This window comes from Poecile atricapillus, chromosome 1 (assembly GCF_030490865.1).
Source record: "Poecile atricapillus isolate bPoeAtr1 chromosome 1, bPoeAtr1.hap1, whole genome shotgun sequence".
In the NCBI taxonomy this organism is placed as follows: Eukaryota; Metazoa; Chordata; class Aves; order Passeriformes; family Paridae; genus Poecile; species Poecile atricapillus.
In genome coordinates this window covers 177008958-177033183 of record NC_081249.1, presented here as the reverse complement: position 1 = coordinate 177033183, position 24226 = coordinate 177008958, and the positions used below count along the sequence as shown (strand labels likewise).

The 24226-nt window shown below is 49.0% G+C and overlaps 1 protein-coding gene across 1 annotated transcript in view; it reads right to left on the bottom strand.

Annotated features, from left to right (window-relative positions):
- The window catches only part of ARMH4 (armadillo like helical domain containing 4), a 51275-nt gene extending 36765 nt beyond the window's left edge, over window positions 1–14510 (bottom strand). The window contains exons 1-4 of the mRNA XM_058850770.1: window positions 14464–14510; window positions 7244–8612; window positions 6168–6380; window positions 4734–4952 (exon numbers count right to left, since the gene is read on the bottom strand). Coding sequence (XP_058706753.1) covers window positions 4734–4952; window positions 6168–6380; window positions 7244–8579 — 1768 coding nt within the window. The 5' untranslated portion in view covers window positions 8580–8612; window positions 14464–14510. The remainder of the gene's footprint in view (window positions 1–4733; window positions 4953–6167; window positions 6381–7243; window positions 8613–14463) is intronic.
- Between the last annotated feature and the right edge of the window lie 9716 nt (window positions 14511–24226).

Here is a 24226-nt window from a genome sequence, read left to right as displayed (position 1 = left end):
CCACTCAGTTCACTTCTAGTCTGAGCTCCTGCTTCTTCCCAAATCCTTCATCCCCCTCCTGCAGCATCCCTGCAGAAAACAGCTTCCAAAAAAAGCCCCATGAGCAACACTCTCCCACCTGGCAAGGGACCCCAGCCATGAGCAACCGCAGCAGAAAATGTTCTTTGCAGAGCCTTTCTGCCACATCCCTGCTTATCTGAACCCACCTCCCCTGAGCCAGGAGGGTAAACTGCTTAATCCTCAGATTAAAACAAACAGAAACTCATTAAAAACTTTCACTCACACAGCCCAATTACATTTCAATAACAGCAACTGTGGGGGTTTATCTGCTGTTTTCGTTCAAGCTTGGAGATAAGCATGGGAAAGCTACAACATTAAAGGGATATTTAAGTGAACCCCTTTTTTTTGGACAAATGAAAAATCTAATACAGTTCAAAATTCAAACAAAGCTTGGCCAGAACAGGAACCAAGGTAGGTCAGACTAAGAAATGTCATCCAGCCTGCTGGAGGCACAACAGTGCCAGAACATCACAAAGAACAGAGCTGGGGGTGCTCAGCCTGGAGATGGGAAAGCCTCAGGGAGACTTTAGAAAACCCTTCCAAGTGCTAAAGGGGGGTCCAAGAGAGCTGGAGAGGGAATTTGGGCCAGTGCATGACAGCACAAGAGAGATGACTTCAACCTGGCAGGGTTAGATTGGAGATTAGGAAGGAATCCTTGTCCATGAGTGGAGTGAGGCCCTGGCTGAGGCTGTGCAGAAAAACTGTGCATGTCTGTATCAAACACTTGCAGAAGAGAGGAGAAGAAAAAAGAAGTTTGGTTTGATACAAGGAATTGTCACTTTTTCTTACCATTTTCTGCTACAAAGGAGAATGAGGGATGAGCCACCACCTACTGTGATGAAGATAGAGGTCAACACAGAGCAGTTCCCATTTCAGTGGTAGCAATAAACAAGAAGCAAGAGAAAAGTGTGTACCAAAACCATTTAATAATTCATTTTGCATGTGCTTTGTTTTAAATCTTCTGTTCCTTGCCAATTTAGTTGATATCCAAAGAGCTGGTAAGGAATTATAATATCAGCCTAGTTAACCATGCTGGGTTAAGTGCCTGCTTTATTTACACCTCTGCATCCTAATTCAAAATTTTAACAGGGTTGTAGAGATTCAGCGAGGCAGATCTCAATCCATACAGTCAAGGTCCAAACAGCAATCCCCTTCAGAGCCTTAATTTCTGGAAAAAATACCCTTCACAACCCCCAAGTCAAAAAGAAAGTCCCTTCTACTGTGACACAGCTCTGAAAGAAAATGGGGAGTTGCAGCATCTTTTATAAATTTATGTAAATGGCTACAAATTCTGAAATATTCAGGAGGAATTTCTTCACAGATAAGGCGATTAAACATTGGAAGAGGCTGCCCAGGGAGGTGGTGGAATCACCAAGGAAAGACTGGACGTGGTCTGGTTGACACAGAGGTAATTTTGGTCAAAGGTTGGACTCAATCCTGAAGGATTTTTCCAACCTAAACTGTTCTATGGTACACAAAATGGTTCACAGCAGGCTGAAAACACATGAAACTCCAAACTCTACCAGCTGAGAGCCATCCTAATTAATTGGGAACACTCCAATTAATTGTTAAGGCCTCCTCCTCTGGAGCAACTGATTTTAAGTTGCCCATTTTCAGAGCTATTGGCTGCTCCTGCCACCACACAGCAATCAGAGCAGCTCCTGCTTTAATCAAACTCTGAGCACCCTCCACAGCCAGCAGCCCTCCTGAGCCCTGAACTGTGTGAGCAGCTCAGTCCCAGCAAGGGGATCAGACTGCAGGAGGAAATTCTTCCCTGTGAGGGTGGGGAGCCCCTGGCACAGGGTGCCCAGAGAAGCTGTGGCTGCCCCTGGATCCCTGGAAGTGCTCCAGGCCAGGCTGGACAGGGCTTGGAGCAGCCTGGGGTAGTGGAAGGTGTCCCTGCCCACAGCAGGGGTTGGGATGAGAGGCTCTTTGAGGTCACTTCCATCCCAACCCATTCTGTGATGCCATGATCCTCTGCTGTCCAGGCAGGGTGGTGGCACACAAGAGAACCAAATCTTGAGCCTGCAGGGCCAGATACAGACTCACCCTCACCCACAGGAACAGGACCAGAGTCTGGTGTGCTCTAGCCAGCAGGTTTCAGCTGAAAACTGCAAGGATTCTGCAGAAGAGGGAGCATGGCACACGTCCTGCCACTTCAGAAAGCCCCACCTGCCAAATGCTGCCACACTGGGGGTGTGCAGTCACCTCTGCCAACACCTACCATGGCAGATGTTACAGCACAGGAATCAAGTTGAAAAGGAATGGGGTTTCTTTCCAAAGAGTCACTTTTTGAATGGCATTGGGAGGTGGTCCTCAGTAAGGCAGCTGAACCAGCGGCTCTGTGTACCCAGAAGCCCTACAGAGAAACCTGCAGTGCTCAGCTTGCTAGAGAGACATACAAATTCTAGGCAGAGACAAAATACATAATCAATTCCCCCAGACAAGCAAGTCTTATCCTCTGCTGTGCCCTGTCCCCATATCCTATAATCCCTTTATAGGATTCCTCTGACTAGGAAGGGCGAGTAGAACCGAGCTCACCATGGAGTCAAGGCAGGAGGGTATTTGTTACCCAGCTCATCTCTCCAGAGTCCACCAGAGAGGAGGATAAGCTCATCTAGACATATTTTCATTCTGTCTGTGCAATTTGATTTTTTAAAACAGTTTTGCATCCGAGCCAGGCAGGTGAATACACAGATGCAATTAACCACAGGCAGTTTGGCACAGATGGTCCCCAAGAAACAGAGTGAGCTGAGCAGCAGGGGTTTATATTTAATGATGAGCCAGGCCTTCAGTGAGGCAAGTCAGCAGGACCCCACTGAAGGCAGCAGAGCTCACTCAGCTCCTTGCACTTCTTCCAACAGTGAGCCAGGCACAGCCTCTCCCCAAAGGGCCAAGATCCCTCATTAGGGACCCAATCACGTGCCTGCAACAGCATCCCCCAAAAACCTGAGTATCCTGGGCTGGAGATCTGTGTAGCTTTAAAGGAAAACACCCCCAAACAGATCTCAGATCTGGGAACATCCAGATATTCTGAGAGTGAACACCAGAACTGTAATTTTGGGAGCTAAGCTTCCAAATGCCACTCCACCATGAGGATGGGATACCCCCCCAATTGCTATTAAACAGAAAAAGATGTTAAGGGAGCAGAGTGGTAGCTCAAAAAGCTTTCCTTTGTGTTTAACTGGGGCAGCACCATCCCCAGGCAGAAAGCCTTCCCCCAAATTGCCCCATTTTACAAGATGTGGATTCATGATGCCCAGCACCAGGGAACCTTCTGGCTCCCTGCACAAAGGTCTAGGCTGAGCAGAGGAGGTTTAGCCCACAAAAGCTGTGCCAGCTGTCAAATCCACACAGCACAAAGAGCCCCATGTCCCTTTGAGAACAGGCACCTGCAGAGCCAAGAAACCCAGATCTGCACTTGAGTCCTCATCATTGAGGGCACCTGGTTCCAGCTACAGCCCACAATTGCCTTTAGAAGATCCCAGAGCACAGAAAGCTGAGGGCAGTAGGAATCCAATAAAGTTGCATCAGTCCTGTACTGGAGCAGAAAGGCTTTTTTAATGCCTGTGCAGAAGGTCTCAAATCGAGAGAGACCAAAGCTCAGCTGAAAGTGAAATCCCTCTTATCTTCCCATGCAGAAACCCAGGCTTCTAAAGGAGATCCCAGAGGGCTATAAAACACTTTAGCCTCCTGAATCACACTGCTCTTGCTGAGCAGAGACCTCATTTCCCAGCCTGAAAGATGAGGTTTTCCCTGCACACACGACCTTTTCCTCCCCTGCTGCCACTCTCCCATCAGCACCACATCCTTGCCTTGCCAGTGACATCCAAGATTCATCCTGGCAAGGGGAGAATGCTGCAGTTGGAATCCCAGAGAGCTCAGGGAAGGCTTCAAAGCCAGCAGCAAGCCAGGCATACGCAGTGGGGGGGAAGACTCCCAGCTTCTGCTGCCCTCTAAACTTAACAGGAGTGAGAGTTATTGCTTCCTGCAGAGAAAAGATGCTGATGAGCTGTTGTCTACAGCACCCCACCTCTACTCAGAGGAGAAATACCATCTGGCAATGCCACCCTGGAGAGCTGCCAACCTTTGCAGTAAAATACTACGGCAAGAGAAGGTCAAGATAAAAGAAGGGGAGCAAAAACAGGCAGAAAGATTAATTCCTGCCAGGTGGTATCAGCCCAGACACTGGAGCACAGAACTGGATGGATGAGCAAGCAGAGAAGAGTTCAAGCAGGAAAAGGAGCAAGAAACAGTTCTCTGCAGGAAAATTGTGGGTGAGCTGAACAGAAGGCAGATCAGAGCTGCAGAGCAGCTCCAGGGCAGGATCTGCTTTACCTCAGCACCCCTTGGTGGGTGTTCCCTGGCACAGAGCTCTGCAGTGCACGCACACACCATTACAAACCCTGCTGCAACAGCAACACCACTGCTGCTCCCTATCCAGGAAAAAACCCACCCCCACCCACCACAGCCACTGGAATTTCAGGCATCCTCCAGGACACTGCTCATTGCTTGCTTCCTGTGCCTCCTGGGAGAGGACAGGCTGTTCAACAACTTTATTTGGAACAGTAAGATGTGCACACACAGGTGTAAGCCAAACACACAAACTGGGGGCTGTCAGGGCAGGTGTGGCACTCCACAGGAGCCCACCTGGCCCTGGGGCTCAGCGGTACCTTCTGACTCCAGGCGGTCCAGCCCGTAGGTCACGGCCGTGCTGATCCTCCTCACAGAGGGGAGAGCTGTTCTCCTGACAGAGGAGGCCACTGATGCTGGAGTCACCAGGACCACAGTTCTGCTGGATGGCTCCTCTGTCTGTCCAGCTGGGGTAGAAGACATCCCACCAGTGGCTGGAACAGCCTTCTCACTGGTGACCAGGATCCCATCTGTGAGATCTACAGGAGACGAGAAACATCAGCCACTCAGCCTAACAATATTTTTAAAAAAAAAAACACCCAAGAAACTCCTTAATGAAAATTTAACTCAAAGGAAGTCACTAAACTTTCGTTTCCTTTGAGATGTGCCTCTGCTATAATGATTCTCCTCAAGGGCAGCCAGCAAAAGAGGTTCCCTCTAATGAGGGGGGAACCCTTAAAGGTTTTAATTCCATTGCTTTAAGGAGTACTCATCACCACGCCCTTGCAAGATCAGAGCACCAAGACACCAGCTGAGAACTGAGCCAAGTGACAGACCTAATAGTTCATTACAAAGATAAAAGTTGGTTGAATTTATAATTAAATCCCAGAAGCAAATTCAATTAGTGGGAACTGCCAGAAGAACCTTCTCCCCCTTACAAATGGACCCTAAATTTAGGAGATATAATGCAAACAGCTTTTTTCTTCTGATGCCCTGCAACACAAGAATTACCAGAAAAGCTGCCCAGCAGCATTTTCATTACAATGGTCCCCACCAGCACAGAAATACACTCCAGCTCAAAGTCAGCCTCGTGCTGAGGGACCCTTTGCCACACTCCTGTTGGGAAGACAGGCTCCAACATGTACCTGCCAAAGTGACACCAAACCAGCAGGCAGCAGCTACAGGAACATGACTGCTTAGAGCATTTCTGTATGAGCTACATCAACCTGAGAACAAGCCATCATTGCTCAGGAAAAGTGAATATCAGAGCAGGTTTCCACACCCAAGGGCTTGCCAGGCTCCTGCAGGAGGGTGTCTTTCCCCCACCACTGGCTCCCATGTAATCTTGATGAAATATTTTCATCCTCTGGACCGAGCATCAGCAAGCTGTGACTGCCTTGGGTTCCAGAAGTAAGAACTCTCCCTCCATAAGTAAAAAACTGTTTAAGTGTCAAAAGCTAAAGGTACCTTGCTAACAAGGACAGATGGGGGGGTTGTTTGGTTGGGGCATTTTTTTTTAACCTCTACTTCACTTATTTGGGGCAAAAAAATCCATGTGCTGGCAAATTCTAATGTGGTGGATCTCAGTGTGGGCAGAACACAGCAGTAGCCCAGGTTTAGAGGCACAAACTTAGCAATAAAAAGTCACTTCAATAAGGATGTTGTGTTGAGATTGGAGTGCCCAGGCTCTGACACTGGTTTCAGATGTACCACCTCATCCTGTGTGGAAATGAGTCCCTGAAGCAGAGTCCTACCTTCTGCATGCACAGGATTCACTGTGGAGGAGGCACCAGGTGCCACCAGCACCTCGGTGGCACTGGGAGCCGTCAGCATCTGGGTGTCCTCCCCGCTGTTCTCCTGAGGAAAGCTGGCAGCCCCTGCTCCCTGGGTGGCACCAGGCACCTCTGTCACAGCTGACAGAGCAGCATCAGCCTCCTGGGCAGCTGTTGTCACCTCCTGAGTAACACCTACAGCAAGAACACGTGTCAGGGCACACTCACAGGACAGCTGACAGCAGCAGAGCACACATCTGATGCAATATAAAAGGAATATAACTCCATGCATTAACAATTCCAGAGCCACAGTGCCAGCAGCAGGTCCAGCCTTTAGTGACCAGCTCCCATTGAAACCTCAGCTATGCAGAAGGGTTTATTTTTGTTGCACAAGTCCTAAAGACGGTGTTGCTTCCCCAACATCTGGGAAACAGCAGAGAGGGAACCTGCTGACAAGTCGAGGGCTTATAAATTAATCTAGAAATTAATCAGTCAGGTTTCAGCACCAGCCTGCAATTATCTTCCCTTCTTTTACAGCAAAAATTAGGTCTTTTGGATGCAATGAAGGGAAATCATCATTTTGCATCTGCAGCCAAAGAGGGAAGAATAAAGATGCCCAGCAATTAAAAAGTCCTCATCAATCTAGAAACATGTCATTGCCCAGCACCTGACCAGCCTTTTTTTTTTTTTTTAGCATTTCCTTTATATTTTAAACACTAAGTAGGAATACTGTCATGAGGCTGCAGACGCCATCTCTGGAGGCATGTGCAGGGCAAGGTGACACCATCAGCCTGTGGCAGGCTGTCCAGGAGGAGTTCTGCCTGCAGGTGAGAGTTGGGACAAGCACTGGACAACACAGCCTGGCCAGAGCTTTGCTATGGGGGCAAGGAGGCAACACGAGGAGTTTGTGACAAGGGCCAGCAGCTCTCTGCACAGACCTCTTGACCTCAGCAGCCTTGTAAAGGCATTAAAAACATCAATGGCTCACAGGCTGCTTGGTACAGCTCACTTAAAATCCCTGAAATGAGAGGCAGGTGCCTGTAACAGGCAAGTTTTACCTTCCCATGAACTCCCCAGAGTGGGAGAGAGCTCAGGCTGGGTATCTGTCACCACAGCAGCCTCCGGCTGTGACGGAGGGACGCTTTTCTCCTCCTCTGCTGTGACTGCACTTATGTTTTCCAGTGAGCCAAGATCAGCTGTGTCTACATTTGACAGGTTCCCAGTGTGGAAGGCATCATTGCTGCCTGTGGAAGTTGTTGGCAGCTCCTCCCCTTGCACTGGCACTGTGCAGTTGCTCTCCTTGGCAAGCCCAGGCACTGGTGGAGGGGACACTGGGGAGGGCACTGCTCTTGTGGCATCCTCCTCCTCCTCCCCCACATCCTCCTGGGTGGTCTGGGATGGTTCTGTTGTCCCCAGCTCCTCTGTCACCTCCTGGTGAGACATGCTTCCCCCTTGACTGATGTCCCCCAGTTTTGTGTCATCCCAGTCAGGTGGCACAGTGTCCATAGGGGTGATGGTGACAGTGCCAGCCGTGGGGGGCAGCTCTCGTTGTGTGACACCTGTCCCTGCTTCTGGCTGAAGGGAGGCCTCAGTTGCCACAAGGGGATGTCTGGCAGCCACAGATGTTGGTGGAGCCAGGGATCTCAGAGGGCTTCCTGTGCGGGGTCTCAGCATCTCCAGCTCAGAGGTCACACCCACAGCCTGGGGAGTTGGGATGACTGGGTGGTCACTGGCTGCTTCCCAGCTGGGAGAGCTGGGGCTCAGTGTGGGCTGGGAGCTGTTCTCTGCTTCCTCCTCCTCCTCCACAGTGGTCCCAGAAAGGGGGTTTGCTGAAGGGCCAGCAGAGCTGGGCTCCACTGCCACAGCACCCTCTGTTGTGGTGTCACCAACAGGGACACCAGACTCCTCCTGGACTGGAGGGCTCAGGGTGGTCACAGCTGTGGTCAGCATGGCCCCGAGTGCTTCATCCTCGTCCAGCTGTGCCCCAGTGGGAGCCAGCTCCTCCTCAGGCACAGCAGGCAGTGCCCCAGCAGAGGGGTGAGCCCCCAGGGCCTGGCTGCTGGGGACAACACGGCTCGGGCTGGCAGGGAGAGCTTCTCCTCCTGCAGTGAAAGCTTCATCCACAGGTGTCCCAGACAGCTTTTCTGACACTGCACATGGCTCCTCAGAAGCTGCCTGCTCAGAAGGGCCCAGATTGTTTTTCAAGTCCACCATGCCTGTCCTTTCATCTTCCAGCCCATTCCCTGCCCAGGGGCCATGCTGGACCTTTGTCACACCAGTCTCATCCAGAGGCTGAGCAAGGCATGGAAAGCTGCAGGACAAGAGCAGGATGCTGCAGGTGACCACACAGATATTAAATCCTTTTGATCTCCTCATGGCTGAGGGAAGATGCATCCAGAAGCCTGCAAGGCTGACAAATCCACAGACCTAGAAGGGGAAAAAGGAACCAAGGTTACACATTCCCATAACTAACCATGGACCCTGGGCCTTAAATAACCGAGAGACCAAGCCAGTTGTGACCCCTCCTACACATTCCAAGCAATGAATTCCCCCATCTGTTTTACTGTTCTCAGCCTACCCTACCTGAAGATGCCAGACAGAACCAAATGCTGCTCTGAAACCCAGGACAGACCTTGCCCAGCTCTCACCCCAGCAGCAGAGTGCTATGCTCTACCCAGCAGGCATCACACCTGCAAGCAAAGCTGTGGATCAACCTGTTTGTCCTGAACCAAGTCCAAGAACGATGCTTGTCAGGGCCATGAAGTCTCAGGTTTTCTATGGCCAGCCCTGCTCTGTGCACTGGCACAGGAGGAGAGCAAGAAACCTGCACAGAGAACAAGATGGGTCTGTGGGGGACAGCACGGGACCAGAGCCACACCAGGAGGCTTTAGGGCTGCATCATGTCCTGGCTGAGGTCCTTGGCTCCACAGAGGAAGCTACAGCCCAGCCAGCAGCACTGCTGCATTAGCACAGTGCCCATGCTGCACTGCACCATGGAGGCACTTCCAGAAAGTTCCACACCCAGAATCACTGTGCCAGTCAGGAGTTTCCAGGAGAGCACTGAGCCTGTAGCCCAGCAGAGATCCAGCCAGCTGACAGCCTGCCCTTGGCAAGCTCTGCTGCCTCCAGGCACACAGCCCCAGCTCTCAACCACCTCCCCTGGGCACGTGCCTCAGTCCTGGGATGCTTCTCCAGTGCTCCAGAGCAGAAGCCCATGCCATCCAAGGCCCCACTCTTTGGTCACACCAGTCCCACACACACAAACATCCCTCTGTCACACACATCCTGGGCTGGTGCTCCTCCTCCCAGCTCCAGGAGGCAGCTGGGCAAGGGCACAGTCAAGCCCCTGCTGCAAGAGCCCACAGCCATCAGCAGCTTCAAGTTCTTTCACATGTGTTCCTCCAGTTCTGGGGCTCCCAACATGAGAAAGACCTTGAGCTGTTGGGGTAAGTCCAAAGAAGAGCCAAGTAGATCACAGGGCTGGAGTACCTCTGCTACAACACAGGCTGAGAGAGTTGGAGAAAGCTCCAGGAACACAGTGGAGCACCTTCCAGTGCCTAAAGTGGCTCCAAGAGAGCTGGAGAGGGACTTCGGACAATGGCGTGGAGTGACAGCAAGGAGAAATTGCTTTCACCTGACAAAGAGTAGATTAGATATCAGGAATAAATTTTTGACTGAGGGTGGTAAGGACCTGGCACAGGTTATCCAGAGAATCTGTGGTTGCCCCTGGATCCCTGAAAGCATCCAAGGGCAGGCTGGATGGGGTTTGGAACAGCCTGGGATAGTAGAAGGTGCCCCTGCCCATGGCATTCCACCGAATGAGGTGAGATTTTATCATTCCCAAGCAAACTGCTCTTCCCTTTGGGCTGCAGGAATAACAAATATCAGTAAGGAAAAAGGTTGGGGTTGTCACAACCATCCCTAAGTCTTCCAAAGAACAGCAAAGGTCACCCTGTGCAGTCTCACTGCTCATGGGCACCAGGATAAATCCCTAAACTTGCCACACTCCCCCTTTCCCCACCCAAACAGCACAGGCAGAAGGATCACTCACATTTGTACCCACAGAGTGCAGCAACACAGCTCAGAATCAACCACTGCAGGCTCCAGCATCTGGCTGAGCCTTCAGGGCACACTGAGTCACTTTTTCCATTCTCCCTGAAGCCTCATCCCAGTGGTTTGAGCTACTAGAATAATTCCCTGTCACAGGCCACACACATGCACCAGGTGCTCAGGGACAAGCAGAAGCCACCACAAAACTCTTCACCAGCCTAGATTCCTTCCACTTTATTTTTAGCATCTTCTATCTCTGAAGGATGAGGAGCCACCCATCTATTTTCTCTATCCCCCCCTCCAATTCAAAAAATAGCTGAAAACTGACAATATTTAGCTCTTCTTCCAGGCTAACTCTTTATACATTCCTGTAATCAAAAAGCACTAAGAATATATTATGGAAGTTAAATTGTTAGTGCCTAACTACTCTGCCTTACCATGCAGCTGAATATAAATCATGTTCACCTCAACACCCCTTCAGCAAGTGCCTGTTCAGAGCAGGCATATTGAAACATCAAGAAGTTGGGTTTTTTTCTACTTAAAAAATAGTTTGGCTTTAAATACAGCTTCTCAAGAAGCCAGGAGCATTTAGGTGGCACAAACACTTTCAGCAGTGCTTAAACATAAACAGAACTCCAGCTGCACTTGAAAAAGCACTTCTCTTGCAGTCATATACATTATACATATGTATATACACATCTGTACAGATATTTTGTAGCTTTCTAGCTCTAGGCTCTCAAATAGCCCAAGATATTCAGGACAGGTTGGCAGAGCTAAAATGCTCATCTCCTCCCAACAAGCTTACTCCATCTTTACTAGAACCTTTCCTCCTTCTGGGTGGTAGATAATGTAGGCAACTCAATACCAGCCTGATAAAAGAGTTCTGGAGTCCTCCAGGCAGCTTCATATTGTTTATACCAGTCTGAAAAGCCCTGCTGGTCATAATCCTGCATTTCTATAGGGCAAAAATCACATTGGAGACTTATTTGCTCAGGAAGTCCGCAAGAGCCAGATGTAAGCTAACCTAGACCTCCACACTCAGTGAAAGCAGGAGATAGCAGCACAGAGCTTGCTGCAGGATAATGGCACGGGTTCACACTTCAAAGAAGATTAGTCAGGGCTTAAGATCTACTTAGCTTTAGGAAGAGGCTGGATTAGAGAGTGTATGAACAGCAGTGACCTGGCTATCTCCTTAAGCAGAGTTTGACACCTTGCTGAAGCACTTCCACTGAATGCAGGAGCTGCAGGTACCTGGCTGCAGAGCAGTCTGTTCCCCAAGCCGCACTGAGTTATACATTTATCCTCCCATCTGGCTATTTTTATAGTCAGCCTGCTCTCCAGCCCCAGCCAGGCTGTAAGAGCAGGCTGGAGCACACTGCCCTGACCAAGCACCTCCTCTGTAGTAAACCTGAGCTCTTCTGTTACCTGCTTGAAGGCAGTAACTCAGTATTTCATGCTGCAGGAACTCCTTGTCCCCAGATTTCACCTGGCATCCTCAGAGCTGAAGCCCTGGAGACCAAGCACCAGCCAGGCTCAGGGTGGAAAACTAATCCTTGCTTCCAATAGGAAGCACACACTGAGGGCAAGAGACAGTGCCAGCTACTTTCCCTGCACTTAATAACAACAAATCCCAGGAGATGCAGTTCCTCCAGCCGCAGGCAGCCAGGGAGCTTTATCTTTAGCATGGAAAATAATAACTTTTCTTTTAACACCTGGTAGGCTGGAAAAATAACACAAAGGACTGCGAGGCTGAAAACAGGGGCAAAAGCTGGACATCTCCAGGAGCTCCCCACGAGAATAAGAGCCAGCTACCTCAGTGGGGAAGTCAGGAAGCTGAGGGACAATAAATATAAATTGGTCACCAGCTGAAGCAGTCTCAGACTCAGTTGGATCTTTCTGAGCCAGGCTGCTTGCCTGCTCCATACAATTAGCACTTGCAGTAGTTATTAAACCATTAACCCCTCTGAATCAGGGAGACCTGTTTGAGATCAGCTCTTGGGGGGCCCAACAAAAGCCAGCTCAGAAGGAGCCCCAGCCTGTTATGGTCACTCCAGCAAGGCAGGCTTGCAGGGGATCTGCACAGGGCAGAGCAGATGTCTCTCCTTCAATAGCTGCTCCTTGCATGGACCAGTGGTTTGTGGAGACATGCTACAAAGGATAAAGCTCCCCCTCTGCTCCAGCTGTGTGCAGCTACTCCCTCTGAGAGCTTTTTAAGAGTTTCACCCAGCCAGCTTACTTGGGGAAAACAACACCCCTCCCCCCAGGAAAAATAAAAAAATAAATTAGCTGCTTTTTTTTCTGTCTTGGGCAAGTTACAGCTATGTTTCTACCCAAAATCTTGAAACAGTGAGGGGAAAAAAAAAAAAGCACCAAGTTTTAAACACACTTGCATTAATAACTCTGCTCTGACAATCCCTCTGACACAGGCAGGACACTCACACGCTAAAGCAGCTGCATGCATCATAAAGCAGAGAGCAGGAGATGAACAGGTCAGCCCCAGACAAACCTGTCTTGCCTTTGACAAGAGCTTCTCACACCTCCAAGCACAAGCTTGTTATCAGCCTGGGCTGGCTGAGCAGTCCTGGGTGTGCTCAGCTCTGCAATTCACCTGCCAATTCACAAGGGAACCGGAACAAAAAAGCCGCAAATCTTTTAATGTGAAGATTTAGCCACAACATACAAGTCAAACAACTGCCAGCCGTCAAGTGCTCTGTTACAGGGTGCTAATGTATGCCGTCCAAGCCTCATTACTTGTGCTGAATACAAAAGGCAGCAGATAATACACTGCAGAGCTCCAACTCCTACTTTTGTGCACAAGCCGAGAAAGATGCCTTCATCTCATCTGGCTTTATGTCCTTGCCCAGTTCAACCGAGTGAACTGGGGAGCTGATGCCCTTCCAGCACACACTTCAGGTAAACAGACCTCAACCAGCTCCAACAGCTCAGTGAAATCCCAGCAGGGACACAACTCTACACCAGCCACCGACATAAAGTCAGGTGAGAAAAATTATGTCGAGACAAGCACACATCAGAGGGGCACATCCTCGCCTACCCTTGAGGACGCATCCTTAAAAGCAAACAAATGAGATATTAATATTCTGTAAGGCCAGCTTCCCACCAGTCCCAGTGAGGTACCTTAATACATAATACATCACCTCCACTTCCAGCCTCGGCACTCCAGCTGTAGTTCTTTGAGGAGCCAGAGACATGACATGTTTTAGGCATTATTCCCCCAACCACCAAGCGATCACTTGCTTTGTTCAGAGCAGCACACGGACCACCTATGGAAATCCCTGCCGGGATTTGCAAGTAAAAGCTGCACAGTTCTCTGTGGCTTCTGACCCGTGCCAGCTCCCCGGCACCACACAAGTCTAAGGTCTACCAAATTCCTGAGGGATTAAGATAGGGAGGAGGGGGTGTTTGAGAAGGAGGCCAAAGGGTGCAGCAGTTTTCAAGCAGCAGAAGGACAGAAACGCCGCTCCCCAGCCTGCCTGGGAGCACAGGGAGAGCACTCGGGTTCCAGGCAGCGAGAAACGCTCCACGATTTCAGCGCCTCACCTAATGCTGACAGCACCACCACACAGGAGACCTGGGGGATCACAACTCCCTGCGGGTGAAGCTTTAAGAGCAGATTAAATGCACCTTGCCAGGCCCTTTCGGCTCGGGCAGAACCTGCGTGGGGTCCAGGGAATGGGATTAGAGCTGGCTCAAGGCTCGATTAGACCCAGCACGCCCGCTTGCCGGGCACGGGTCCATCTCCCCGTTCTCCTTAGTCATATTCACAGGTGACTTTACACCCCAGAAAGTGCACTCTTACCCCAGCGGCCAGGGGATCAAGTGCGAACAAGCTCCCGGAGATTCCTCCCGCCCAGGCCCGCAGCAGGACAGAGGGACAGCGGCGGTCACCCCCAAACCACCCCCGCGAGAAACACACCCCCGCCCCCAAAAGCCTTTCCGAGGGATCCCACCGGGACCCCCACCCCGGCAGGACGGTGTGCCCCGCTCGCCCCGCTGCCCCTTCCCCATCCCCCGGGGCTGCAGGGACCAGCCGCTCGCCGGGAACAAAGAGCCGCGCCGAGGATGCGCTGCCCCGCGGGCAGCCGAGCATCGTCGGAAAAACCCAGGGATCGATTCCAAAGGCACAACCCCGCGGCAAACGCGGCACGGGGGAGGGGGTGCGATGCCGGCCGTGTGTGTGTGTGTGTGTGTGAGTGTGTCCCGGCCTCACCTGGCTGTGGCCGCCGCCGCCCGGTGCCTCGGCGCCGCGCTGCCCCAGCCCCGCGGCCGCACGGGCGGAGCGGAGCGGGCCGCCCACCGGCGGGCGGTGTCGGGGGCCGGCCCGCTCCGCCCGACCGCCGGCCCCCGCCGGGATCCGAGCTCCCCGGTACCCGCAGCCCCCGGGAGAGGCCGCCGGCAGCCGCCTTTGCTCCTTCGCCAAAGGGAAGTTTGAGCATCCAAGCGCTCGGCTCCCGCTCCCAACTCTTCCTCAGTGCCTGACCCGAGGAGCTGCCGCTCTTCGCTTACGAGGAGCTGTAAAAACAAGGCCTACGGCACCCCTTAGTAGTTTTCCATCTATTACAGATTCTCCTCCAGTGTTTTCAGCTGCAGAGGTCACCTTCCCCTAATACTCCCTCCGCAAAGGAGAGCAACTTCTGAAGTAACAACACCTGAATTAGAAGAGCTATAGTCAATTTCCCTTTTTTGATGCTTTGTTTTAAGCACCTATTTGGCCAGTAAAGATAAACAGCTTTACTTGTGCTTTCCTGCTCCCACCTATTTTTTTCCAATAAAACCCCCATAACTAACGAGAGAAGAAAATCCTCAGACCAGCAGGTCCTGGCTCACACATCAATTCACATCACCAAAGAACTCAGAAACCCATACCTTGACTCCAAACCCAAAAGATGAGAGCGGTTCAGCTTCCTCTCGCTCCCCCAAGGCCAGTGCCAGGGGCAGTACAAGGTCTCTGCTGCCCACAGAGGGTTTTATACGCCCTCTCAGGCAGTGACTCATTGGGAGGGGGCTGCAGCAGGTGCAAGGTGTTTGAGCTGGGCAGGGACAGGTGAGGAGACACCAAAAATAATGATCTCTCACAGGAGGCAATGGCTGGGGTGGGGGATTTTGGGGGGTGGAGTTGATAGGAAGGACTAGAGGGAAGGCATGGGACAGGTGAGTTAAAACCTTGACTTCCTAATGAGCGTGCTCTGCCACACGAAGCGAATCAGCGAATCTTCCAGTTATAACAAAATATGAAATAGACTTATTTTTTTTCTACAGAAAGTGAGATGTAACCTGCTGGCTCAGGTCACTCAGCTCTTTTAATAAACAACATAACTGGAAGAAAATGAGATATTCCTTATCAACAAATTGTTCATTTTTTTTTTTCTGCTTGCAGTGCTACTGGTAATAACATTTATATTAGTGATTTGCTCTTTTTGTGTCTCTAAAGACACCCCAAACTTTTGCCTGTTTAATTTTAGATAAACAGTGTGTTTTCTACTGGATTTCAACCAAACTGGATCCAACCCAATTCGTTTGATTGTAGCACTGTGCATCCAATATAAACACTTTCAAAAGACAGATTTGTTGCAAGTTAAGGCAGTTTTTTTCAGGGAAATATTGCTAACCCCTGCATGAGTTGAAAATAAAGTGTCAAAGTGCCTGTATCAGCAATAAAGACAGCCATTGACAGAAGGCATCAGGAAGAACTTCAGAGTTAGGCTTGGGGGAGGAAATGGTCACTCAAAACAATGGGGAAAGTCCCTTCTGGCTTTGCCTCTCTGAACTGTAAAATCTGTGGAAATTATTAATTAATCAATATTTCTAGTGCTGTGTCATCTTTATAAATAAAATACAAATATGTGAAAAGAAAGGATGTTTTCTCTCTCCTCTAGGGGAGATGGGGTGGGAGGGGAGGAAGAGGTAAGAGCTGCATTTTTCATGCCATTTTAAACACTGTTAACTCCTGGTTTAGGGACTCAAAACTCTTCACAGGTTCAGCTTCTGTCCTGGCCAATTCATTTTGGTCAAGGGCTCTGACTGAGAAGAGGGGGTGGCTCAGCCATGCAGGAGGTGCCACCTGGCAAGGTAATGTTGAAGCCAGATTTTCCAGGAGACCAAAATCAATTCTCAAGAGCAGCACTGCACCTTGTGGTGAGTCTGGGATTGATTCCTAAACTGTTCAGTCATTTGTGTGTGGGGAAAGGGGCAGGAAAACAGGGACCACTCCAGCAGAAATCAGAGCCATCAGGGATGAGTCCAAGGACTGGGCTTCATCAGCTGCACAATTCTTCCTAACAGCTGACCTGGGATTCAGAACAAGGGATCTTCCAGTGGAAGGTGTCCCTGCCCAAGGTGTCTCATGCAAGGGGTTGGAACAAGATGATTTTTAAGGTTCCTTCCGACACAAACCACTCAGTGATTCTATGATAGTGTTTTCAATGCCACTTCTATCTAACCTTTACAATTATTGGGAAAGTTACTTAAAATGTAAAGCGTGTGTAAGGGATGATTTAGTGTTCTCCAAGGATGCAGAGCTCTTAATAGACTGGAGAGGTTTTCACTTCCCCCTTGCCATCAGCTCCGAACCCAGATTGGCACCATGTCCTCTTCAAGGTTAAATATTTCACTTCTAAGCACTGGAACCAAAATAGCTGGTTATCTGTCTTTTTTTCCCTGCCTAAAATTGCACATTCCCTGTACGCTGCAAGTTTCTCTACCCCGCATAACCTGCCAAAATCAGAGGCTTCTGCCTTATCAACAAAAATATCTGCAGCCTGAAAGAAAGAGGCATGATGAAAGAGGCAGAAATCAGAAATCACCAGAGAGCACTCTTTTGTTTATTCCTGTCTATGGTTTATTAGTTGGAAATACTGATTTTTAACTCAGATCACTGTGCCATGGAGCATACATGTAACCAAGCAAAACAAGGCCCCACTTCTGCAGCAAGTTAAGAAACATCCATTCCTCTCCCCTCTCACCCTTGCTCCAGGTTGAGACATTTCAGTACAATCCTCTGTTGGTCTTGTCCTTCAGAACTTCTCCCCTGAGTTGAATTCAGAGACTAAATTTGGATGTAAGCAGGCTCATTCTTCCATGCAGGTAGCATAGCTGGGAAAGAGGGGGATTCATGTCCCATTTCCAGCTCTGCCTTTTTAGAGGACTCTCGAAACTGAGTTTCACTGCTCTCAGCCTCCACTTCTTCTGTAAAATAACGATACCTAATTTTTGTAAGAGCCTCTTATAAAATCTGTGTGTTATTATGGCAGCCAGCTCTGTTGTACAAAGTAATGATACATCAGATTTCTTTCACAGGTAATATTCCTGTCGCAGCCTTATTGCAGAACCCAAGAAGTACCAATAGCATGTCCTAATTAAGAGACTAGGTCACATAAAAATTTATATGAAGATATATTTTGCCTGTATAAAATGAACTAAAATATCATCATCCTGATAGCAGAATGCTGCACCTTATGCTGCTACTCCTGGCACCTGTGAGGAGATGTATCAGCTATCCTAAGTATGTCAGGACATGCCACAGAAGGTAAAGGCAATTTTAAAATAGTTACCGTTAATTTTGCTGCTGAATGACTTTCCCAAATTGAGTATTGGGGACATCCAGCACTCAAATCAGTGCACATCTCCATCACAAGACTCATCTTTACACCAGCTGGTAGTATCTGTTTTAAGGGGGCCCTCTCTTTCTACTAAACAGCAGTCACTGGAATGGAGTAGTGATGAGTAATTCAGGGAAAGTGAGAACAGCATCTCCTGCCACAGAGGGGGAAGTTTGTTTAAAACAAATCCACTTTGAAAAAGTTTGTGACCAATGAATTATTTTGAATGTAACCATGTTATGGGTGAACAGATTTCTTCTTCCTCCAACTGCAAACCTGGTAAATGTCAACTGCAATTAAAACTCAATCAGGAGAATCAACTTGGATTCCTTTCTTCCATGTATCTCACTACTGGCACTAACAGGAAAGCTGGGAAAGGCCAAGTGGTGCCAGTGCAGCCCCACTGCTGGCTGGGATTTACAGTAATCAATCCTACAAGGAGGCACGGGATCCAGCTTCTGTTTCCCAGCTCTCGTGTTTCTGAAGTGCTCACAGAGCAGGAAAGCCATAAGAACTTATTTTTGTCACTGAAGTCAGCAGATGTGACTTGGAGAGCACACAGAGCCCAGATCTGCTGAGTAGGAAATGCCATTTTTACACACTCACTCTTCAGAGTAGAACCAGGCTTCTGCTGACTGGCCCAAGGTCACTGGAATCTGTTGCAGTTGCTGTGGGAACACAGCCCGGGAGGACCAATGATCACATCCATAACGGAATCACTGCACAGCCCTCGCTCTTCTTCGTATCCTTCAACAAAATCAATGCAGTTAATGCCAAGGTACACCACATATTACCATTTTCCCAGAGATAAAGTGCTGAGGAAGCCCTCCACGTGCATATTGGAGTCTCAGCTAAAACATGAACCATCTGTCAGTTCCCTTGGCTATTTCCCTCCCCTGTCCTACAAACTCCACTACAATATTAGGCTGAAATAAAAAAGCACTGGACCCACCACCCCAAAGCAGAATGACCCTAAGCCCTGCTCTGACATTAAACCCTCAGCTTCACAGATTCACAGAAAGAGAGCCTCAAACACAGATCTCCAAGATCATTGAGTCCAACCTCCATCATCTGAAACATGGTTTTTCACACACATAAAGTCCCAGAGGGACTTTAGATAAACTGCAGTTTTCTTTTGCTTTTCAAAACATGAGGTTAAACTAAGCCACCGAATCCACAGGTTTTAAAGAAGTGCAGTGTCAGTACTGCCAGTCCATCCCTCCCAGTCCATCCCTTTCTAAAATAGCAAAGAGGGGCAGAAATTCCCCACCACAGAGACTTTTGGAGTCTTTCCCATGGATAACACATGGAATTGGGGTGCTTGGGTGGGAGGAGCACTATGTTTTAGAGTGAAACAGCAATGCTCCAGACACCACCAGTGTTTTCATTTTTCCCCTTGAGGATGGTTAAGAGCAGAGAAATACACTTTTTTTTTTTTTGAAACATTCAAATCAATTAAGACAGAATTTTTCAGCAGGAAGCAGATCCAGCTATTAGCTGAACCCCAAGCAGGGGGCTTTCCTCCTTTTTCTCCCTTCGGAGAGCTGATACGTGGATCCTTTTGAATCCGTGTGCTGGGAAAAGGTGAGGAAGCACTCTGTGATCTCCAGAAGGTCTAAAGCTGCCCCTAAGTATGCAATTCCCTGATTTTGTGAGGAAGGGATGGGTCCGTGCCTCCCTTAGCCTGTCGAGATTAGGGAGACCTAGAAGCAAGTACACAGACTAAGCCAGCCAATGCAGGGACACAAAAGAGCGTTTATTTTATGACCAATTAAAAATAACAATGCTCTGCTGTTGAAATCTGCCTGGCTCTGCTGAAAGCCGAGTCTCTGCAGGGGTCCAGGCAGGCATTTTGGCTTTCAAGGCAGCAGAGTATTAGCGGGGCGTGCTGCTCCGTGCCGTAGCCACGCAGCGTTTGTGCTGCAGGACACATTCCTTTATGTTCGCAATGTTTGCAAGTGCTCCGCGGGGATTAATTCAGCTGAGAGCCGCCTGTTTCGGGGCGAGTGGAGAAAAGTGATTTTCTTTATGAAGAACGTTTCCCCATTAACCCTCCGGGCGGGTTCTGCGGCTGCCACCTCGAGGCAGCAGCGCTGCTGTGCTGTGACAATGACGCGACTGCAGGACACCCCAGAGGGGCTTTCTTCTGCCAGTGGCTTGAATACCAACAGAATCCTGAAAAGGGGGAGAGAAAAAGCACTGCATTAGGCAAAAAGAACTGTCCTACAGATTTTATTTTGTTGGGGAGAGTCCAGAGGAGGCCAACCGAGATGAGCAGAGGGATGGAGCAGCTCAGGGCTGAGATAATTGGGATTGCTCAGCCAGAAAAGAAAGGAGAGGGTTTTGGGTTGGCCTAATTGTGGCCCTCCACTGCTTCAAGGTAGCTGAGAGAATGTTGGAGAGGGACATTTTACAAGGGCCTAGAGTGATGGGACAATGGGGAATGGCTTCACACTGAGAGGGAGTAGATTTAGATTGGTTATTAGGAAGAAATTCCAGGCCGTGAGGATGGGGAGGCCCTGGCACTGGAGGAGCTGTGGCTGCCCCATCCCTGGAAGTGTTCCAGGTTGGATGGAGCCTGGAGCAACCTGGGATAGTGGACAGTGTCCCTGCCCATGGCAGAGTGGAACTAAATGAGTTTTAAGCTCCCTTCCAACCCAGATCAGTCTATGATTTTATGATATAAGAGTTTTCACTGATTTCAATGGGCTACTGTTAATTTCTTAATTAAGGACGTATTTTTACGTCCTTATGCGACCTCTTCCTCACCTGTCTGTGGTAGCACCGCTCCCAAGAGTTCCATGAAGTGGCTTCATTCAGGGAATAATTTCTTATTATGTTATGGAAATCCTGCTTTTCACTCTGCTGGACATTCTACTTACAATCTGGCTTAATTGTCCCACCGTCTCCTTAGACTGTGAATAATTATCTCCATTTATATTGTTATCCTGAATGTATTTATAGCCTGATTCTTTTGGGTTAGCATCACCATCTGTTTCCTCAACAGTCACATATTCGGGGGAGAGTGAGTGCTCTTCACATTATGCAAGCAGCTTCCTTGATTAAACCAGCCCGGCTTGGATGAATTTTGTTATGAAACCCTGGCACATCTCTAACTCTCTGGCTCCTATTATCAATAACTCTGAAAAGCCCATCCATTAAATTAAGCCACTTTTAAGCTGCAGCTTGCATTTCAGAACTCTTGTTAACTGTGATTGATTAATGTAATTTAAGAGGAGATTTCCAAAGGACTATAAAGACGGTGATGTGATTAGCAGGAAACTCTGATCATTCCTAACCCAGGGATAATACATTCAGGAGGGCTGTGGATTTCAAGTAGGGCCCCTGATTTTTCCAAAACATATCTAAGCAGTCATTTTACATAAAACATTATATTAAAAACATAAGCATAGTGCTGTAAATATAAAATTATAGCACGGTAAGATATCATAAATGGGTGAGATCTGGGGATAAAAACAGATCATGCAAACATCACACTTAGACTTTGATCATATCTAAATTACTCAGATTTTTAGACCTAAAGTATTTCAAGAGCACCAACATTAAGTATAATATATTATGTCTTTATAAGACCCCTATCACAGAGATACTCAGGAGGATTTTACAGAATTTAAGAGGAAGAATATTCACACTCCAGTGAGAGCACATTCTCACCAGGCACAGTGACTGCACAGCTTCCCCGTGCTGACCTTGAACAGCAAGGGCAGACAGCATTCCAGGTAGTAACTTATCTCAGAATCACAGAATATCAGATTGGAAAGGATCTCAAGGATTATCTGACACAACTTTTCTTGGCAAAATCACGGTTGAAACAAGATCATCCAGCACCCTGTGCAGCTGAATATTAAAGTGTCCAGAATTGAGGGATTCACACTTCCCTGGGGAGATTATTCCAATGGCTGATTGTTCTCATTGTGAAAATTTACCTTGTGTCTGAACAGAATCTCTCCAGGAGCACTTGGGAAATTCTGCAATTGTTTCCCTGACAGAGAAACCAAATACAGAAAAGTTTCTTGAATATAATTCCTGTCTCAGTCAGGTGTAATTACCACTGAGTGCATATTCTTGCTGCACTGGGGAATTGCTCAAGCATGGCAGAGTTAAGGTTCTGTTGTGGAAATGACATTTGAACATATTTTCATGCCTCGTTGTTTGCATATCCTTTAAAGTTCAGCTGCATTTCCATGTTCTGGAAGGCCATAAAATACTAATAGTAAAAAATAATTTAAAGAGCCATTAAAAACAAAACCACATGAAATCATAAGGCGAGTTGAACTCAGTGTCACAATGTTTAATCGCTGCAGGGTTTTGTTTGTTTATTTTTTCATGTGTTAGCATCCTCCACTGCTGCCTTGGCAATGATCCCTCCTCCTCCAGAATTCACTGGGTGTGCTGGTCCCATCACTGTTTCTGTATCTCACATCACCACTGCAGCCTTGACCTTGCTCCTCAGTTTTCCACTCCTAGGAGAGGATGGGAAGCTGGTGATGGGTTATTTGAAGAGTGCCTGGGCCCCTATGGAGTTGTGGGATGGTGCCTGAAGGAGAGATAGCAGGGATTTATGAGGGATGTAAAGGGCTTTGAGAGGAATCTCCCAAGTTTGTCACTGCAAAGTTCCCCTTCTTCACACCCTTCTGCAATCCCTCTGCTCTGCCTGGATTCCTTGTGTGTCCACCAAGAGCTCTTCCAGGATGCCCCAGCTTCAGTTCCCCCAGTCTGCACTTCTGCTGCACACACACCCCAAGACCTTCTCTTCTCAGTGCTGCCTCTTGACCCTGCTTTGTCACCTTGGTGACTTTGGGGTGACCAGAAGGGGGGAACAGGACAAGTCTGTGACAGAAACAGCTGAGAAAGTGTTTGTGCAGAGCTGCTAGCCCATGGGCTACTGCGGGGGGTGGCCCAGGCGACACAGCAGATGGTGGCAGCGACAGCTTTCTGTGTCTCACATCACTCCCCCTCATCATCCAACTCCCACACACCTCCACCTTCAGGGACTGCAAATAGCAAGTGTGGATGTGGGACAAACAGTGCTGCTGCAGCAGCTCACAGGTCAGGGGGCTTGGGTTCGGTGACAACAGAGCACAGCAGTGTCACCACAGCCTTCCCTGAAATCCTCAGCCTTCATTAGCACCCTTGTCCTCCTCTGCACAAACCCTCAGGCTCTCAGCCTGGCCCGTCTGGCAATGAGCAAATGTCTAGACTCAGCTCCGCAGTTAATTGCTTTTTCAATGCTTATTTTGCTTCCCTGAAGAAGAAATAGGTCTCGTGTACTTTGCTGAAATAAATACCCAGGACTCATCTTTTGGGGGTGTGAGCAGGGCCACAGTCACACTCCTGGACATCACAACTGCCTGAAGAGCAGCTGGTTTTACAGGCGTGGTTTTCATGGGGAAGGGAAAGGTTGGCAGGGGAAAGAAGATGCTTGCTGGGAATGGGGCAAGCACTACCTTCAGGATCTCTTCCACAAGTGATCCCAAATTTGCATAACACTGACCAAAATCTGTTAGAAATTCCCTTTTCCCAGCCAGGGGATTGAGTCATGGGGAGACACATACCACAAACAATATTCATCAGAACACCTTTTATTGATTAGGATCTTACTACTAAGCACAGCTGATCTTCTGCCTCTCTGACCACCTGTCTCAGGCGGTCCAGTCTTGAAAGCATGGATTCCTAGAAGGTCCTGAGCTGAAAGGGATCCACTGTGTCCAACCCATTGCCCTACACGGGTTGTTACCACCATGGAGTTTATAATTTCTCTCCTCACTGTATTTTGAGCTCCCATCTTCACTCCCAACCCCCACACTCCTGGAGCAGTGATGTGGCTTTTTCAGTCCCTGAGTTGTTTTATTTCTGTTCAAGAGGGAGGATACCGTACCCCGAGGGTACTGTGCATTTAACCGCATAGAAATGGCTTTTTGCATTAAACATGTTTCTGTAGCAGCCATGGCGTGGCAGCAGGACCAGGGCAGTGCCCGTCCCTCTGGGCTGGGCATTGCTGAGGGACCTCCAGTCCTGGGGTCAGTTTTGGGCCTCTCAGGACAAGAAAGGCATTGAGAGGCAGAGAAGGGAACAGAGCTGGGGAAGGGTCTGGAGCACCAGGAGGGGCTGAGGGAGCTGGAAAGGAGCTCAGCCTGGAGAAAAGGAGGCTCAGGGGACCCTTCTGGCTCTGCACAACTCCCTGACAGGAGGGGACAGCTGGGGGAGGCTCTGCTCCCAGGGAACAGGGACAGGACAAGGGGAAATGGCCTCAAGTTGTGCCACTTGGCAGTTTAGGTTGACTGTTGGGAAAAATTTCTTCACAGAAAGGGCGCTCCGGTCCCAGCACAGGCTGCCCAGGGGACTGATGGAGTC